Source organism: Stenella coeruleoalba, assembly GCF_951394435.1.
Source record: "Stenella coeruleoalba genome assembly, chromosome: 17".
Lineage (NCBI taxonomy): Eukaryota > Metazoa > Chordata > Mammalia > Artiodactyla > Delphinidae > Stenella > Stenella coeruleoalba.
The window spans coordinates 35,213,032-35,231,375 of NC_137163.1; the positions used below are offsets into that span (position 1 = coordinate 35,213,032).

General features: G+C 47.7%; 1 protein-coding gene across 7 annotated transcripts in view; it reads left to right on the forward strand.

Annotated features, from left to right (window-relative positions):
- ANKRD46 (ankyrin repeat domain 46) overlaps nucleotides 1-18,344 on the forward strand; it is a 157,833-nt gene that overhangs the window by 42,481 nt on the left and 97,008 nt on the right. For 5 of the 7 annotated variants that reach the window (XR_013824580.1, XR_013824581.1, XR_013824582.1 and 2 more), the window contains exons 6-8: nucleotides 232-415; nucleotides 5,352-5,483; nucleotides 17,727-18,065. Coding sequence is in view for 1 of the 7 variants with exons in the window: in XM_079901731.1 (XP_079757857.1) it covers nucleotides 232-245 (14 nt within the window). In the remaining 6 variants the exon portion in view is untranslated. Of the gene's footprint in view, nucleotides 1-231; nucleotides 2,713-5,351; nucleotides 5,484-17,726; nucleotides 18,066-18,344 lie in introns of those variants that run through there. The other 2 variants (XR_013824585.1, XM_079901731.1) reach the window with 2 other exon arrangements.

Below are 18,344 nucleotides of genomic sequence, written 5' to 3' on the forward strand. Positions count from 1 at the left end.
CTACACTGCCCCTTACTCGCATGGTCTCCATCCCTCCAACCCCCACATGCTATTCTAAATGTTATTTTAAAATGTGAGTATCTGGCGTTAGATACATAAAGATAAACCTTGCATTGTGTTCTGTGTATTTTAATAATTAACCAGAACACTGACCTGTTCAGTAAGCTGTTGCTGTCATAAGCCAAGGATGTATTTTCCTGTCACCCAAGTCTCCTTTTTTTTTATGAACAGGAGAATCACCATAAACTATCATCTTCTCTTGATAAACATTTTAAGTGAGAAATCTTTTCAGTTCTCAAAAAAAAAAAAAAAAAAAACCTGCAGCAAATAATGGACTTCTCTATAAAGTACCTTACACCGTGGAAATGCTGTGAGGAAGCTAAGTAGAAAGTTCCAGAGTACCACTGTGTCCCTGGTAAGTCACAGTACTTCTTTTGTTGTTGTTTTTTTGTTTTGGCCACACCACATCGCTTGCGAGATCCTAGTTCCCAGACCAGGGATTGAACCTGGGCCTTTGGCAGTGAAAGCGCAGCGTCTCAACCTCTGGACCACCAGGGAATTCCCCACGGTACTTCTTAGTAGAACAACTATTTCTTCAATACTGCTGTCTGCTACATGCTTTTCATTCAAGTTAGGAGATTGATGGTTACAGGACCATTTGTAAACTCAAGCCCTCGAGTTATAACATGCCCTGCCTGATGGTGTTTAACAAGGCCATTCACTGCCTGGTTCCCTAGTGTGTCAGGGATGTCTTGTGGGTGTTAATTGAGCTGTTCAGTAAGTTGTTCCTGTGTGTCCTTTCCCACATCTTTGGAAGCATCTCTAAAGGAAGAAATGTGTGAAGATAGGAAAATAACCCACACCAGGATAATGCTATCACTGTATCTGCTTAGGAATCACTCATTTTAGGGGTATTCACTAGACTCTTCTCCCCCCTTTCTTTTCCCAAAGGTTTTGTTTTGTTTTACTTCCGGGTTACTTTTTTCATGTCCAGTTAGTCTGAGGATCAACTTAATAATAAGCTCTGACCAAGGATAATTCCAACTTGAAATGTGCAATAGTAAATCTATTCCTGAGATTTAAAAAAATAATAATAAATGGATAATTTTTTTATTTGCTGGAATCATTACAAATTAATGTATACATATATTATTTTATGAATAATATATTTCAGCAAATTTTAGTTGTTTTCTTTTTCTCTTTTTTTACAGTACCCCTTGATGGGCTTTTAAAATTATATGGTATGCAGTGTTAGCACTACAGAATGCTTACGTTTTGTGTGTGTCCATAAGCCAAATTCCTTTTTTTGGAGGTTCAAGGATAATTGCTAGCCTAATTCTCTTGCATCTTCATGCTATAAATTGCAAGTATTTAGAAGTGCGGCATTGCAGAGATAGTTGTTTCTTCCTGTAATTGGGCTATGAGAAGGTTATTCTTTGTGACAATAAAAATTAATATTCCCTTTCTTTGGGGATTAATTTCTAATTTTGAAGACTCTGGGTCGGAGTTGGCCGGACTGTTGCACTGAAATTTCAGCCCCTAAGAAACAAAAATAGGTTTTGAAATAGTTTCTAGGTTACTGGCACAGAAAGCTGGCTAAAAGCTGTAACTTACTTCGGGTAAGTCCTAGTTAGTACAATTCCATCAGCACAGGCTGTGCTTTCAGACTCTGACTCAAATTTAGGAGAAAATAAAATGTAAGGTTCCTTAAATTCTTACTCTGTAAGTTTAGGCTTGGGTGATTCTCCTTTATTTTAGTAGAGCCCCTGATTTGGGGAGGGGAGACATTTAATCAGTTCTGTATTTCACCTTACTGAACTATCCACATTCATTTGTTATTTTAGTTTAAGTTATAGTTTGGATCAGATGGTGCAGGCTGTAGTTGTACTGGAAAACATAACTGCTTTAATAATTGCTTTATTAATTACAACCCTCATCCATTATTTTTCATACCAGTGGCCTTATAGAACCTTCCATGCATCATCTCATTAGCTCTGTGAGCCCCCTCCTCAGTAAAGGAGCCTCTCAGCCATCAGTAGAGCCCAGAGACCTCTCCAATGATAGGGAGAAGGGAAATGCCCCGGCTCATGACCTCTGAACTGTCCCATCTCAGGTATACATTGGGAAGGGAAGTACCTTTATAAACACCTGTGACATTTAAAAATTCCAAATGCGCACCTTGTAAGACTCAAGAGGGTGATTTCCACTGAGTTCCATGAGAAAAGATCCAGGTGTTAGTGGCCACATTTGCTAAATTCTTTTTGAAGGGATTCCTCTAATAGAAGTGCTCTTGTTGCTAACTTGGAAATGAGAATTATGGAAGCTTCTATTTTCTTTCTAACTGAGCTTGTTTTCTGTTTAGGAAGCATGAAACTTTTCTCTCCTGGTTTTTGTATCTGTGATTATGTTGGTGCTGTCATGACATCATCTTGCCTAACTACAAAAATGTTTTCTTGGCTGAGCTTAGAAACCCACTATACTTCTACGATCTTCAAAATATATGTGCTGGTCCATGGTAGGGGAACACACTAGGTCCTCAGTCAGCAAACCTTCAGTCATTCTGGAATTCCCATTCTGGAAAGTGGCAGCCCCGGCCTCCAACACAGAGAAGCAATGCCCCTTCTTATTTCTCCTTTGACAAACCCTGTACCTTTCCAAGGCCTGCCCTGCCCTAGTCTCGAGCTGTAGTTAGAGGAAAGAGAGATTGAGACTTGGAAGGCAAGCAATTATCTTGTTCTCTGGTCCTGACTCAGATAATACTATGAGTAGAAGGGGCCCGGAGCTTCCACTCCCCTAAATTACAATTCTCTTTCTACAAACTAAACGTCTGCCCCTGCTTAGAATACAACTTCTATTAAATCAAGAGGCTTATTCTTTTTTTTTAATAGTGTTTTATTTGTTTTTACTTGTTGACAGTTTGCTTCATTTATTTATTTATGGCTGTGTTGGGTCTTCGTTTCTATGCGAAGGCTTTCTCTACTTGTGGCAAGCGGGGGCCGCTCTTCATCGCGGTACGCGGGCTTCTCACTATCGTGGCCTCTCTTGTTGCGGAGCACAGGCTCCAGACGTGCAGGCTCAATAACTGTGGCTCACGGGCCCAGTTGCTCCGCGGCATGTGGGATCTTCCCAGACCAGGGCTCGAACCCGTGTCCCCTGCATTGGCAGGCAGATTCTCAACCACTGCGCCACCAGGGAAGCCCGAGGCTTATTCTTATTAGAAAGAAATTATTCCAATTCCAAAGTTACGTGGCTGTACCCTTTTTCTCCTGCTGGTTGAAATTCTTTATTGTCTTTAATGGAGTCCTAATGACCCAGACAGTGGTCCAGTTTTGGTTCCCTGGCTTACAGCTGCTCAAGTAACGTTCTCAGCTGTGGAATAAATGTGGACTGTCAACTTATTTTAAATGGCATCCTTTTAAAATATGTATGGATATATGATATTTCTTGATCATTTAATTCAGATAAAATAAGTTGTAACAGAGAGTCGATCGACATGGTGCTTCCAAGTGGCAACAATGGATATGAAAGGAGATGAGGTGCCCCACCTTCAGCACCCAAGGGAGACACACACACACACACACACACACACACACACACACACACACGTCTCCCTGCCCTACCATTTATCAGATTCATATGAAAACAAAATAAACAAGGCACACCTTTGCACAGTCAGCTTCTTTTTGTGACCAGTAGGCAAAATGGTGTGATGGTGAAACACCTGGGCCTTGGAGTCAGGCAGACCTGGTTTGGATCCCAAGCCCACCGTTAGAACTGGGTGGCCTTGGGCGGGTTACGCACCCCCTCTCCCCAGCCTCAGGGTCATCGACTGTTAGCTGACAATAGTAACAGTAACTGGAGGCTGAAGGACACAACGCACGTCAGAGGCTCAGAGTGGGGCCTGGTGAGCAGTGCCTCTCAATTGTAAGCATAATTATGCGACTGCTTCCCCTTTAGGCCAACTGCTACCTAGAACTACCTCCACTTTAAAAAGCTTTTATTTGCAGAAGGAGAGGACAGCTTCTGTTCTCTTGTGATTGGTCAGGCCCTCAGGTGCTGGCCGATTGGGTTCGCAGATGACCGGATGGCTTCCCCTCTTCTTTGAGCTTTCATTAAATAATACCTTCCTTATTAGCTCAAGAGGATGTGCATCACAGTCGCTGCCAATCCCCCCAGAACCCTCCTGTAGGTTTCTGTAAGGAAGCCGAGGGTCTTGTAGCTGAGAAGCTGCACAACACTTCCCTCTGAGTGTTGAGAGATCTGAGGGCAAGAACAAAATAGGCCTTGTGCTTTCCAGGTCCACACACTTATTCTCTTGTTTGGTCCAAGAGCATCTCTAAGGTAGCAGAACTGGGTTTTTTTTTTCCCTCCCCACCTTTACAGAGGGGGAAACTGAGGCTTAGAAGTTCTGCAAGGCAAAACGGAAGCTGAATCTAGGCCACCTAACCCTCCAGGTCAGCTCTCTCTGCACCTGGCTGCCGTCACCAGAGCATTGGAGGCTGAGAGAGGAGGGACACAGGGGCTAGTATCCCTGGCAGGTGGGGCTGTCCCCGGCACAACTTACGGAGCAGCATCTCTGCAGTTAGAGAGACCTCCCCACCGGGCTCTCCCTGTCCAGGCCCGCCCGGCAGGCTGCTCAGCACACCTGCCACCCTCCTCCCTCCCAGTTCCTCAAGGCGAGCTCAGGGGACCATCCCCTCCTCTGCCAGGGCAGGATGTGAAGACCTCCACCAGACAAATCACATCCATTTGATATTGAATAAAAGGCTGCTACGGTGTCTGAAGTGACAGCTCCCTGGTGGGTGATGTCATGCTGTTTTGTTTGTCTCCATGAACTGTGGGGATCCGATTTCAGTTGTGAAGAAAATAGTCTGGGAAAAAAAGTTACTTCATTTGGAAAATTCCAAGAAGCCATAAATATAGTTTGCAGCTGATGAAAGTGTAGTCACAGGTGGACAATGGCTTTGGGATAGAAGAAGAGCTCCCAAGAGGCTGGGTCCTTCACCCCGCCACTGCCATCAGCAGCCCTGCTTCCCTGGTGCTTCTGGCAAAATCCCCAGCAATCCCCTCTCTGCTGAGCAGACCCCATAACCCAGCGGCGAGCTGCCTGGGGACGTGCTTTCCCTGGTCTCCATCCTAAATTGCCTCCTGCCCAGTCCATCCCTGGAGTATCTGGCACAATGGGGCCTGCTTCCCTCTCGTAAATGGTTGACCTGCATTTCTGAGTTGCTGTTAAAGCAAATGAAAAATAATATCTTATTTTGTTGTTTTCCTTTCTTATACACTTTCTGGCCTTGCAATCTCTTGCGAATCCTTTTTGCTTTTCATATTCTTCTTTTTTTCCCCTACAGTTGGCACAGTGAGTGAGAGAGAGAAAACAGAGGATGAAATTCTATTTTGCTTTTCATGAGAAACTAAAGAGTGTAATTTCCAGTCCAGATCCCCAGCCCTGAGTCAGGAAGGAATAACCACTTAATAGCCAGGTAAGACCAGAGGCAGATTGCTTACATCCAGGGGCAAGTTTTCAAGAAATGCATCTCTCTCTCTCTTCAATTATATAAAAACAATATGGCAAGATTACAGAATTATGGAAGACAGAAGAGTCTCCCCAACTCAACCCCTCCTTCCATCCTCGTGTCTACCTGGCGCCAGGTCCCTAGGTCACTGAGCCACTCATACTGTCTTCCCTGTCACCCCAGCCTCCAGTTTTGGGGCATTCTCCGCCTGGGACCTGGCCTCCACGATATTCCCAGGCTCTGGGAGCTAGTCTTTCCTGACCCTTGCTCACAGCCTCACATCTCCATCCCTGAATCAGTTAGCAGCACCCGGCCCCTTGTGCTCGTGCTGATTACAGGAGCCCTTCCCTTTGGCCTAAGGTCCCAGCAGCACAGGTCTGCCAGCCTGGGTGCCCACAGTGGCGGCCTACCACTGCCATCCTGTAGGTGTGAGCTGGGGGCCACCCCAGCTTTGACACTGCCCCAGGCACAGCAGGCGCCTGCCAGGCCACAGGGTCAGGGCAGGGGCTCTGGGACAGGGCATGGAGCCAGCCCTCCTCTACCTCCCAATCCCCTCCTGTTCCACCCGGTTCCTGGACACGTGGGACTTCAGTAAACATCTGAGGAACCACGGGGGAGACCATGTGTCTCTGGGAGGGCTTACAGCCCCTCAGGCAAAGCATAGCCAGATGATAGAAAAATAAAAACAAAGCCAAGCTTCTTTAAAAGTCCCCATTAACCCAATTAGTCAAATCCTGAAGGGGCCTTTGTCTTAATGGAATTCTACTATATCTCAATATGACTTGAAATAAAGGAGCCGTCAGTTTGCATTTAGGAAGTGTGGATTTTCAAGCTCATGGGATTTGACCTCTAGACACGAGCAGTTTTTCCTCATAGATCAGGCTGTCCCGTAGAAATACAATGCAAGCCACTGAAGGAATTTTAAATCTTCTAGTAGCCACATTTCTAAAAGGTAATAAGAAATGGGTGAGCTTAATTTTTAAAGTATATTTAACCCAATACATCTAAAATAGTAAGATGGAATCAATATTAAAAAGCATGAATGAGTTATGTTACATTCTTTTTTGTACCAAGTCTTTGAAATTTTACCCTTCCAGCACGCCTCGGTCTGGACCGGCCACGTTTCACGTGCTCAGTACCCACATGGGGCTAGTGGCTCCTATTACTTGAACAGTGCAGTTATAGACAAATGTCACCCATCCGGGGAAGGTTCCCTTGAGATATGACCCGAGGAAGTGAGAACACAGCTGCAGCCCAGCAAACCAGAGGCCCTACTCTGAGACCTTAGGACACAACCAAAATCAGCAGGAGTCCAAAGCCTCCCCCAGTTTTCGCAGTCCTGACATGGGGTGGGATCCCCCCAGATTCATCTTTTCTCTGTAGTCTCTTGTTCCAGCCTCGTCAAATATGGGTTGATAGGCCAGGAGTGGGATGTTTTCTCCTTCTGGAGAAACTTCATTAATTTACTCAACAAGTCCTTACTGGGCAGCTTCTATGTGCCAGGCACTGTTCTAGGACTTGGGATACAGCAGTGAACAAAACAGATTCCTGCCCTTGAGTAGACAGACAATAAAAAGTAAACAAAATAAGCAGATCGAAGGGTCTATTAGAAAGTCATAAGTGCTATGGAAACAAAGGAAAAAATAGAGCAAGGTAAGGAAATAAGTGCCGGGATGGGGCAGGTTGAAGTATTCAATTTCACGGTCAGAGTAGGTCTCCTTGAGAAGGTGAGTTTTGAGCAAGTCTGTATGCAGAGATTTGAAGGAGGCAAGGAAGTTGGCCACTAGAGCATCCAGGCAGAACAACTAGAGCAAAGACCCTCAGGTGGGCAGGAATATACCTGACACTATTGTTCGGGAAACAGCAAAAAGACCAGTGTGTCTGGGGAGGAATGGCAAGAGGGAGAGTATGAGGAGATGAAATCACAGGGACAAGGTGGTGAGGGGCTAGATCACGTAGGGCCTTGCAGATCATTGCAAGGACATTGGCTTTTCTGAGAAAATCATTATAGAGTTTTGAATAGCATTGCTCTGACTTAAATTTCAACAGGGCCACTCTGGTTGCTGTGTTGGGAATAGAGTGGAGGAGGGCAAGAGCAGAGGCAGGAGGGCTAGTTAGGAGTCTGTTTCAACAATCCAGGTGAAAGATGATGGTGCTTGGACCAGGGTAGTAGCAATGAAGATAATGAAGAATAATGTTTTCAAGGTAGAGCCGATGGGAGAAAGAATAGTCAAGGATGACTCCTGGGTTGTGGTTTTTTTTTTTTTTTTTTTTTTTGGTTGCACTGGGTCTTAGTTGCAGCAGGCAGGCTCCTTAGTTGCTGCTCACCGGCTCCTTAGTTGTGGCACGCGGGCTCCTTAGTTGTGGCATGAGAACTCTTAGTTGTGGCATGCATGTGGGATCTAGTTCCCTGACCAGGGATCAAACGTAGGCCCCCTGCATTGCGAGCATGGAGTTTTATCCACTGTGCCACCAGGGAAGTCCCGACTCCTGGGACTTTTTTTTTTTTTTTTTTTGCGGTACGCGGGCCTCTCACTGTTGTGGCCTCTCCTGTTGCGGAGCATAGGCTCCGGACGTGCAGGCTCAGCGGCCATGGCTCATGGGCCCAGCCGCTCCGCGGCATGTGGGATCTTCCCGGACCGGGGCACGAACCCGTGTCCCCTGCATCAGCAGGCGGACTCTCAGCCACTGCGCCACCAGGGAAGCCCTCCTGGGACTTCTGACTTGAGCAGATGGTAAGATGTCAGGGCCATCGACAGAGATAAGAAAGGCTGAACATGGGCAGGTTTGTGGGAGAAGACCAGAAGTTCAATTTTGAACGTGTTGAATTTGACATGTCTGTTCAACATCCAAACAGAAATATCAAGTAGGCAGTTGGAATTATGAGTCAAGAATTGGGGAAAGAGATCAGGGCTGGAGATACAGATTTGAGAGTTTCCAGCATATGGGTGGAATTTAAAGCCTTGACTCAATGAAGTCATCTGAGAAGTGAGTACAAAAAAGAGTATTCCGAGGCACTCCAACATTAAGATGTTGGGAAGGTAAGGAGAACCAGCAAAGGGGATTGAGGAGTAGTGAGTTAGGAGGAAAACCAAGAGACTATTGTGTCCTGGAAGCCAAAGGAAGAAAGTGCTTCAAGGAAGAAGGTGAGAACTGTATAGAATGCTCCTGACAGGTCAAGTAAGATGTGACTGAGAAATGGGATTTGGCCATTGGATTTAGCAACATGGAGATCACTGCATTCTTGATGAGAGCAGTTTCCAAGGCACGACGGGAACAAAAGCCTGACTGCTGTAGACTTAAGATAGAATATGTGGGACAGAGTTGGAGACAGTGAGTACAGACAGCTCCCTCAGGAGTCTTGCAGAAGGGTAGCTGGCAGGGTAAGTGAGGTCAAGACAAAGCTGCTTTTAAAAATCAACTTTAGGCAAATTCCCTGGCGGTCCAGTGGTTAGGACTCGGTGCCTTCACTGCTGGGGCCCAGGTTCAGTGTCTGGTCGGGGAACTAAGATCTGCGAGCCATGCAGCATGGCCAAAAAATAAATATTGAGGCATAATTTACATGTAACACATTTGAAGTATACAGTTCAATGAGTTTTGACAAATATATACACCCATGTGACCACCGCAACAAACAAAGTATATAACACTTTGATCATCCCCCCCAAAATTCCCTCGTGCCCCTTCATGGTCCTTGTCACCGTAACTACCCCCATCCCCAGCACCACTGATCTGCTTTTTGTCACTGAGATTAGTTCTGCCTTTTCTAGAATTTCATATGTTAAATCATACGTGAGGTACTCCTGTGTCTACCTTCATATGCTCAACATATTTTTGAGACATAGCTCCATCTTTTATATTGTTAAGTGGTATTCCATTGTATGGATATATGACACTTGATTACCATTCACTCGTTGGACATCTGAATTGTTTCCAGTTTTTGGCTATTATGATTGTTTTGGCTATGAACATGTGTATACAAGTCTTAGTTTAGACATAAATTTCACTTTTCTTGGATAGATATCTAGGAGTAGAATTTCTGGGTCATATCATAATGTATGTTTAATTTTATTAAAAAATTACCAAAATGTTTTCCAAAATGACTACATAATTTTACAGTTTAACCAGCGATGTATGAGTTCTAGTTGCTCTACAGAGTTACCAAACACTTGATACTGTCAGTCTTTAAATTGTAGACGAAGTTTGGTTTGTTTGTTTACAGAGAGTTCTGGTATACTGTTGGCCCAGCTTCCCCTAATGTTACCATCTTACAAAGCCGTGGTATATTTGTCAAAACTAAGAAATTAACACTGGTATGATACTAATAGCCCAACTACAAATTCTAATCAGATTTCACCAATTTTATCACCCATGTCCTTTTCTCTTCGACACCACATTGCATTTAGTCAGCATGTCTCAGTCTTCTCCCATCTGTGATCATTTCTCTGTCTTCTCTTATTTTTCATGACCCGGACAGTTTTAAAGAGTACCGGTCAGGTATTTTATAGAGGGTCCCTCATTTTGAGTTTGTCTAAGGTTTTCTTATGATTCAACTGGGGTTGTGGGTTTTCGGGAAGAACGCCCCAGGGTGAAGTGCGCTTTTCATTAGATCATACCGGGGGGTACATGGTAACCACGTGGTGATGTTACCTTCATCACTTGGTGAAGATGGTGTCCACCAAGGTTTCTTTCCTATAAAGTTACTGTTTTCCCCTTTCCATATTCTACTCTTTGGAAGCCAGTCACTAAATGCAGCCCGCCCTCAAGGAGAGGGGATTTAAGCTCCACCTCCTGGAGGGGGCAGTAGCTACAGGTATTATTTGGAATTCTTCTGTAGAAGAGACTTTCCTTTTTTTAATTTATTTATTATCAGTTACCAATGTTTAATAATTTGTTGAATCACTTATTTAAAGAGAAAGCTTTCTTTATAAAAGATGGGGAAAATAACAGCCTATCTGTATGCTGCTAGAAATGATCCTGTAGCGAGCAAAATATTGTAAGAGTATCTTTGGCTTCTTCAGTAAGCATTGAAAAATTTTTTCACTCTTAGAGTCTCTGCCATTGCTCATAATAATTTCACTTTTACCCATAGTTAATTTCCTTAGGCTCTATTGGAGGTCAGGCGACCTGAAATCAGGGCAGTTTGCCCAGATGACCCCACGCTTGCTGAGAACTCCACGGAACCAGGCGTCAGGTCTGGTCATCCAGCAGAAGCCCTTGGTGCCTGTGGGAGCGGGTGGCCCCTCTCCCAGGCTCCTCAGCCGACAGGAGCGCAGTGCAGCAGGGAATTCCAGGGCTGGGGAAGAGCCCGTGTTTTCCTTTGGGTAGGAAAGAGCGGGACACCTGCCATGGGGAGCTGTAGCAGCTGGAGCCCTCTGGAGGGGACTGTGAGGGAGAATTCTAGGAGAAGGAAACAGCAGATGGAGCCCGTTGGCTCAAACTCAGAATCCAGAACAGTGGGCCCTGTGTGTCTTCTTTTCCCTCATTGGAAGGATGGAGCTCTGGTAACAATGGCCAGGACTCCGAACTCTGGCTGGGGGCTCAGGGAAAAGGGAAATCTGAGCACCCCAGGGCAGGGGATGAGAGGGGCATGAGCTTGGAGGCTGAGGTTAGAAACTCAGTGAGGGAAGAGACAGCCCGGGAGAGAGAGGCCCGGGACAGGCCCTTGGTCACTGCCAGCCAGCTTACCAGCCCCGCCTCTGCAATCCCTGCCCTCAGAGAGCTCTCCTCTGGTTCCAACTGGGGAGCTCCAGGCCCACACGCCTGGCACCGCAGGGTGCAGGGGTGGTGGAGAGAGTGCTGGGGACAAAGGTGACATATCCTGAGCGGCAGAAATGACCTCCAGGCATGTGTTTTGCAGAGTCTAGCAGTATGGTGTCTGCATAGACGCATGTATCTGTAGATGAATCAGTCCACACCCTGCCATGACACCAGCACTGTCACCATTGAAAGAAAGGTGGTACATTCCCTCTCATTCAGAGAATACCTCTCTTTTCAACCAGTGGCCCACGGGTTTCTCATCAAGATAGTAATTCATTGTGCAGGGAAGGGAACTTACCATGTGGAAATTCCCACTTCCTCCCGAGAACAGCGAATGCAGTGTGAACCTCGGTAAGAATCCACCCCACTGCCCCCATGCCTCCGAGGGCAGCTTTGCTTTTTGGAAGACTGCAGCCACTCTAGGTCTTATCCAAAGTCTTAGCCCAAGTCTGAAAAATGCCTGGGACATACCTAGGAGCCAGTCTCCCAAGCACCAATAACCTGGCTGATTGGAGCAGGTATCTAAGGTGCTTTCTGCTCTGCATCTCCTTCTGACAGCAGCACTTCGGCTTTCCGTGGGGAGCAGCGCTCTTCAACCTTCTCTATTCCTGTGCTTCTGTAGCAGTTCATGGCCCAGGCCCCAGGGGTGGACTCAGAACCCAGGCTGGGCCAGTCAGAGGCAACTTCGGCAGGCACTGCTAGACTCGAGTTAGGGCACAGCCTGCCCGAGAGTGGAGCTGATGCTGAGGGAAGGGAGGCCGAGAGGAGGGCAGAGTCCTGAGAGCATCCTCGGAGCTCCGGCTGCAGCTGGTCTTTTCATTAGAGAACCAAGCAAGTTCCTCTCCATCTTTCCCTCCCTCCCTCCTTTCCTTCCCTCCCTCCCTTCCTTCCTCGTCCTCCTCCTTCTTCTTCTTCTCTCTCTCTCCTACTTATTTTGGCACAGTCCAGTTTGAGTTTGGTTTTTGTCTCTTGCACTAAAATTGTTCCAAAAAATACTCTAATGGCATTTCCACCTCCTGTGCCCGCAGAAGCCCCTCTCCCACCTTCAACACTGAGAAAGGCTTAGGCTCAGGTGCCATGAGGCTACTGAACCATCACCAGCCCACAGCCCCTTTTGTCCCCTACAGTGGGAAGTGAGAACATGTCTTTAAATTGAATACACGTATCTTTCCATTATACAAATAATACAAAAATTTATTTTTTTAGTTACAGAAGAGGGGGAGAATTACTCATAATCCAGCTACTGTGAGCGTTTTAGTTTATTTCCTTACAAAGGTTTCCCCAGACACACTTACATAGTTACAGCCCCAGCACACACACAGTATATGCTGCTGTTACCATTGTCATCATCATCGTCATCATACAGGTATTGTCATTAGCATTTCTCTCTTTCTCTGGTTTTTCAAAGTCTATTTTTATCCGCTTCCCTTCAGTTGTTGTAAGATTGGAAAGTAAGTCAATCACAATGTAAACCCACTTGTTTAGGTGAGCACTATTAACTCTAATTAACCATCCTTTTATTGTTCCCGGGAACGTGGGTTTCATCACCTGGAGTTTTATCCTGATGCCTGGGTCGCACCCCTAGAGATTCTGATTCGGAAGGACCCAGGGTGGGTTCCAAGAATTTGTATTTCCGAGCAGCTGCCAGGTGATGCCAGTGCTGAGGTCTCAGCGTGTGAAACTCACCTGGGGCTAAAATGCATTTGCTATTCAGTTGATTCATAAGCAGATTCAAGCATGAGAAGCCGAGACATAGATGAGTCCCAACTTCCAGGCTGAGTCATTTACTAAACCACTAACTCATGCACCTGTGGTCTTTCAGAAGCCTACGATTTCTTGGGGGCGAAGTTTCCAAGGGGGGTATGACCTAGAGCTTCACACCTAAAGCCTCTGGGATCCCCCAGTTTCACAGAAGCTGAAAAGGGGAAACATTAGTGAAGGGTTTCTTTCATTGCTCTTTTCTAACCTTCGCCCAGTCGGTTAGAGGTTAAGGGGCAGGCTGTGGGAGATCGGAGCCTTCAGTTCACTTTCATATTTATTTAGTGTTGGGGACTATTCAGGGGATGCGATGATGAATAAGACATGGTTCCGGCCTGTAGGAGCTGATGACCAATGGAAAGATGAACACAAAATAAATAAATGCCATGTAACCTGAGAAAGTGAGGGTCGAGCGAGGCAGGGTTCCCTGGCAGCACGGAGGAAGGCACTCGGGCTGCCTCAGGGGGTCGGGAGGCTGAGCTGAGTAAGAGTTAGCAGTTGACCACGTGAAGGGAGGGGGAAGGGCACCGTGGCTGGTGGAACAGCAAAGCCAAAGAGGTAGGCAGCATCGTGGTGCTGTTAGGTGAGGGGTGGTGAGAAATGGGGCTGGAGGACAAGGTGGGGCGAGGCCCAGACAACCTCAGCTGGAGGGCGGTTTGGAACCTCTCGTGTTTCTGGTCCTTGAGCCCAAGAGCCCAACGTGGAGCTAGCACGGGACCGTTTGAAGATTTTCAACCAGTCCACTAAGTGGAATGACGTGTTCTCCGCTCAGAATTTCACCTCGAAGGCAACACATTTGTCAGCCGTTCCCTGAGCTCCTGCACACACCCAGCCACCACAAGGCCCCGTCAATAGCTTCTGTAGCGGGAACCACATGTCCGTCTAAGGACCAGGTATTGGATTGGCTTGCTAGTAATAGAGAACCAAATAGCAGTGGCTTAATTGAAATACAGGCATATTTTCTCTAGAAAGCAGTCCAGGGCTCTCAGAGGGGCCCTGTGGTCAAACTCAAGTACTTCTGCCATTAGAATCCACTGTCCTTGACTGCGTTGCTACTCAAAGCATGGCCTGATGCCCAACAGCGTCGGCATTGCTGGGAACGGGTTAGAAACACAGATGTGGCCTACTCTATAGCTCGCAACCACAGTCTGCCTTGTAACTAATCCCCAAGTGATTTACTTGAATAGCTGTAGTTGAACGGGTTGGCCTAATCACTTACTGCAGCCCAAGTCCCCAGATGGCTCACCCTGGGAACTTGGGCTTTGGTTAGGGGAATTTGGGGAGGGTCCAAGAGAGCAGAGGTTTGCTCTGGATTGGGTGCTGTCAGGAAACAGGGCAATTCTATGGTCAAGTATCTTAGTTTTATCTGTAAGGAGGGCAGACCAGATCAAAGCTAAAGTTACAAGTGGCAAAGAAGCAGCTGTCATTCATATTAGCCAGGAAAGGGAGATGTTCAGTATTTTGTGGTTGTTTCTGTCTGTGTTTGGATAAAATTATGAAGTGGTCCATTTGACTCACTTTATTACAGTCACAGGATGACCTTGTCTGACATTGGTGTTCTGTGAGATGGTTTATGTCTAACAAGAGACATCTAGGGACTTCCCTGGTGGTGCAGTGGCTAAGAATCTGCCTGACAATGCAGGGGACACAGGTTCAAGCCCTGGTCCGGGAAGATCCCACATGCCGCAGAGCAACTAAGTCCATACACCACAGTTACCGAGCCTACACTCTAGAACCCGGAAGCCACAGCTACTGAGCCCACGTGCCACAACTAGTGAAGCCCGCGTGCCTAGAGCCTGTGCTCCGCAACAAGAGAAGCCACTGCAATGAAAAGCCCACATGCTGCAACAAAGAGTAGCCCTTGCTCGCCGCAACTAGAGAAAGCCTGCGCACAGCAATGAAAGCCCAACACAGCCAAAGATAAATAAATAAAATAAATAATTTTTTTTTAAAAAACATCTAGACCAGGTTCTAACAAAACTAAGGCCTAGCTGAAAGTGTCAGGCCAGTTTTCAGATGTCAGGGCCTGCTTTTTTCTTTCTCGACTTCAAAGACTGAGAGCCAGTGTTTTTGTTTGTGGCTTCCTTTTTCAAAGTTGCCTCATAGTCCAATATGGTTGCTAGAGCTCCAGCTATCACATTAGTGTTCTGGGGCAGAAACAGGGGAGGGGAGGGTGGGGAGACATTTCCCATCGCCCTTAAAGAGGTTTTTAGGAAGCCCCACCCAGCCCCTTGCATTTATACCTCATTGGCTGTCCGTAGTTTCAAGAGAATTGGGAAATATAGTATTTTAGCTGGGTGTGTGGCTGCCCCTCCCCAGTCAGGAACTTTCAGTAAGGCAAAAGGGGAAATTGGGTATAGAGTTGGCACTGGCAGTCACTCTCTCAGAAAGGGAAGCCTGGGCTCTGGAATGGGGAAATTCTAGGGCCTGGAGGGTGACGAGATTTTATCTTCTCCTCCTTATCAATATTTAACATTCCTGCTACTGGTTGGCCAGAATCTTCACATTAAAGAAGAATAAGCCTGTCTCCAGGGTCAGCAAGAAATTCTTGCAAAGTAGAATTTGCTTCTCAGGCTTTCCATACCACTCGCCGGAAGAGCGGGAGGGGTGTAAATATACAAGTTGCAACTCCCCCCGCCGCCACAGGTGGGAGAGCTGTTGGAACCGGAAAGGAGATCTCGGAGAAGAGTTGTTCTGCTCTAGCCCATCCTTAGGGAGGATGAGCAGTGGGAAGAAGACAGCTGGAAACAAGGTATCGGAGCTGAGGAGAAGGAAGCATGCCTTCTTTTTTATTTCATAAACCAGCACAAGAGTGGGCATCCCGAAGGTCAGCCGTCTACATACACAGTGGTGTCCTAGTAATGCCCGCTCACAGTGACGCACCCCACCTCCACCACACGTGTTACCACCAGCTCAGGTAGAACTCCATTCCCTTCAGAGTGTCCCCAGTCATTTTCCGGAAGCCCGGAAAGGGACTCCTCACCCGTGTCCCTTTGTAGTGCCAGTTGCCAGGTTTATTGCCTCATTTAACAGAAGTTTACTGAATGCCTTCGAGACACCGTGCTCATGATGTCATATGAATGATTCAGGTGTCAACGAGAGAGACACATCACAGACGGTAGAGGGCTGACAGCTTACTGAGGGAGACCCAGAATAATCTAAAAAATATACCCTCGTAAATTACGGAAACGCTGTGATTAAAATAATCTGACAGTGACCAACAGGAGATGGGGTGTTCCTTAAAAATACCCCAAGCGTCCGTGTGTGTTCCCGCTTTGGGGCACAACTTCTTTCTGCAGGAAGGAGTTTCCGCCTACACATGCCCGTGACTCAGTCCTCACTTCCTTCAGGTCCTTGTCCAAATGTCACCTTCTCGATGCCGCCTTCCCCGGCACCCACCCGCAGCCCCTGACTCCCTAGTTCCTGTCCCTGCTCTATATCCCCGCTCTAAAACTTCCTTCTAAGAGATGAGGGGTTTTGTCTATTTTGTCACTGCCCCCAAGGTCTGAAAACAGTACGTGACGGGCCTTCAGTGAGCGTGTCTTGGATGAATGAATGAGAGAGTGAGTGAATGCGTAGCACAGGAAGGGGCCGCCAGGGAGGATCCCCGGGGCCACATGGGGAGTTTGTCTTTCCCTCCTTGGGAAGCTGGTGAAGCAAGGGCCAAAGTGATTTGGTTTGTGTTTATCACTGCTCCTCTAGCTCTTTTGGGCAGAATGGCTTGGAAAAAGCCAAGGTGGAAATGGGGGCGTGGGTCTAGGTGGGCAGCCATGGCAGTGGCCGAGGCAAAGAAAACGGCCCTTGGATAAGACCACTGGACGTGGCGCTGGAGGAAACCGGGTAGATCAAGGGACCGTTTGGAGGCGGGTGGGACAAGATTGTGCTGAATGGGACGGGTATGGGAGAGGAGTGGAACCTGACCCCTAGAATTATGGCCCCGGCTGCTTGAGACACGCAGATGGGAGGGAGAACAGGTGGGGGCAAGTCAGGAGTCTCCCTTGGGAGGTGTTTTCCCTCTCCTGCTCGGCAACACCCCCCCCCAACATCTGCAGCCTGCGAAGGGGCGTGGCCAGAGCCTCAGCGCAGCCGCCAGGATGGTGTCCGTGGCGGGGTGGGGGGTGGGGGGTGGGGGGGTCCTACAGCCGTTCAGCTGTGTGTGAAAATGTTGCCTTGTCACATCCGCCAGCCGCCCCCAGCTGTGCACCCTGAGGGGATTCACGATGGAGAAAAGCAGGATACCGGCCCTAGATCGCTAAGGTGCACATCAAAGGCACGATTTCAGTGAGCCCAGACTCTTGCAGCTTCGCATACATTAGGAAAGCGCTACATTCATTAACTTGAGATGTCTGGTCTTCTCTAATTAACAGTAATCTCTTGGTGTTCTGACTACCTAGTTTTTGTTGCAAAAACTCCTGTATACCCTGGCCCCTCCCTTACCCCTTGGGAGCAGTCCCTCGGGGCTACCCAGAGAGGCTGTCTTCCAGACTTAAGTCCTCAGTTGTGTCTGCCAAATAAAACATAATTCTCAACTTTTAGATTGTGCTTTTGCTTTCAGGCTGGGCCTTGACCCCTGCTGAGGCAGCCATGCTAGCAGGTCGGGGCTCTGCCCATCCCCCCACCTCTCTGACCCTCACCCCTCTAAGGTCCAGGGCTTCACCCCAAACCCTGTCCCCCTCCCTCTTTCCTTTGCAGCGTCCCTGCTCCAACCCAACCTACCTGGCTCCACTGACGAGAAAGACCTGCTTTACACGCCAGTGTCCCGGGGACAGACGCCTGGCCCATCCGCTTGGGAGCTGTCCAGATAACTCTCGGCCCCCAAGGCGACCGCCAGCCAACGCTGAAGACGGTGCAGGAGTCAGAAGGAGCAGAGAGAACTTGCCAGAGCATCAGGGCCTCCCCAGAGCCAGGAACCCACAGGTGACACACACTCCAAGGGCCCAGCCTCCTCCCAGGGCTCTGTCCTCCGTTCCAGGGGGACCAGAAGAGGCCTGTGATGAGCCCCCGTGCCGCAGAGCAGAGTCCAGTCTCAAGGTGTGCACGTTCTCACTTTCTCCACCTTCCTTCCTGGCCCTGCCTTCTATTCCCCAGAGACGCTCCCGTCCCATCCCCACTCCACCTCCTCCTTGTCCTTTGTGTTCTCCTCTGGGCTCTTTGGCCTCTGTATCCTTATTTCAGAGTTTGGGGCTGTGTGTTTCATCTCCTGCTTCTTAATTCCTACAGGCTGGAGGGTGTGTGTTACACTGCTACACAGTGGAGCTGGCGAGCACAGACTGCAGCTGACAGGCCTGTGTTCAAGTCCAACCTGCTGCA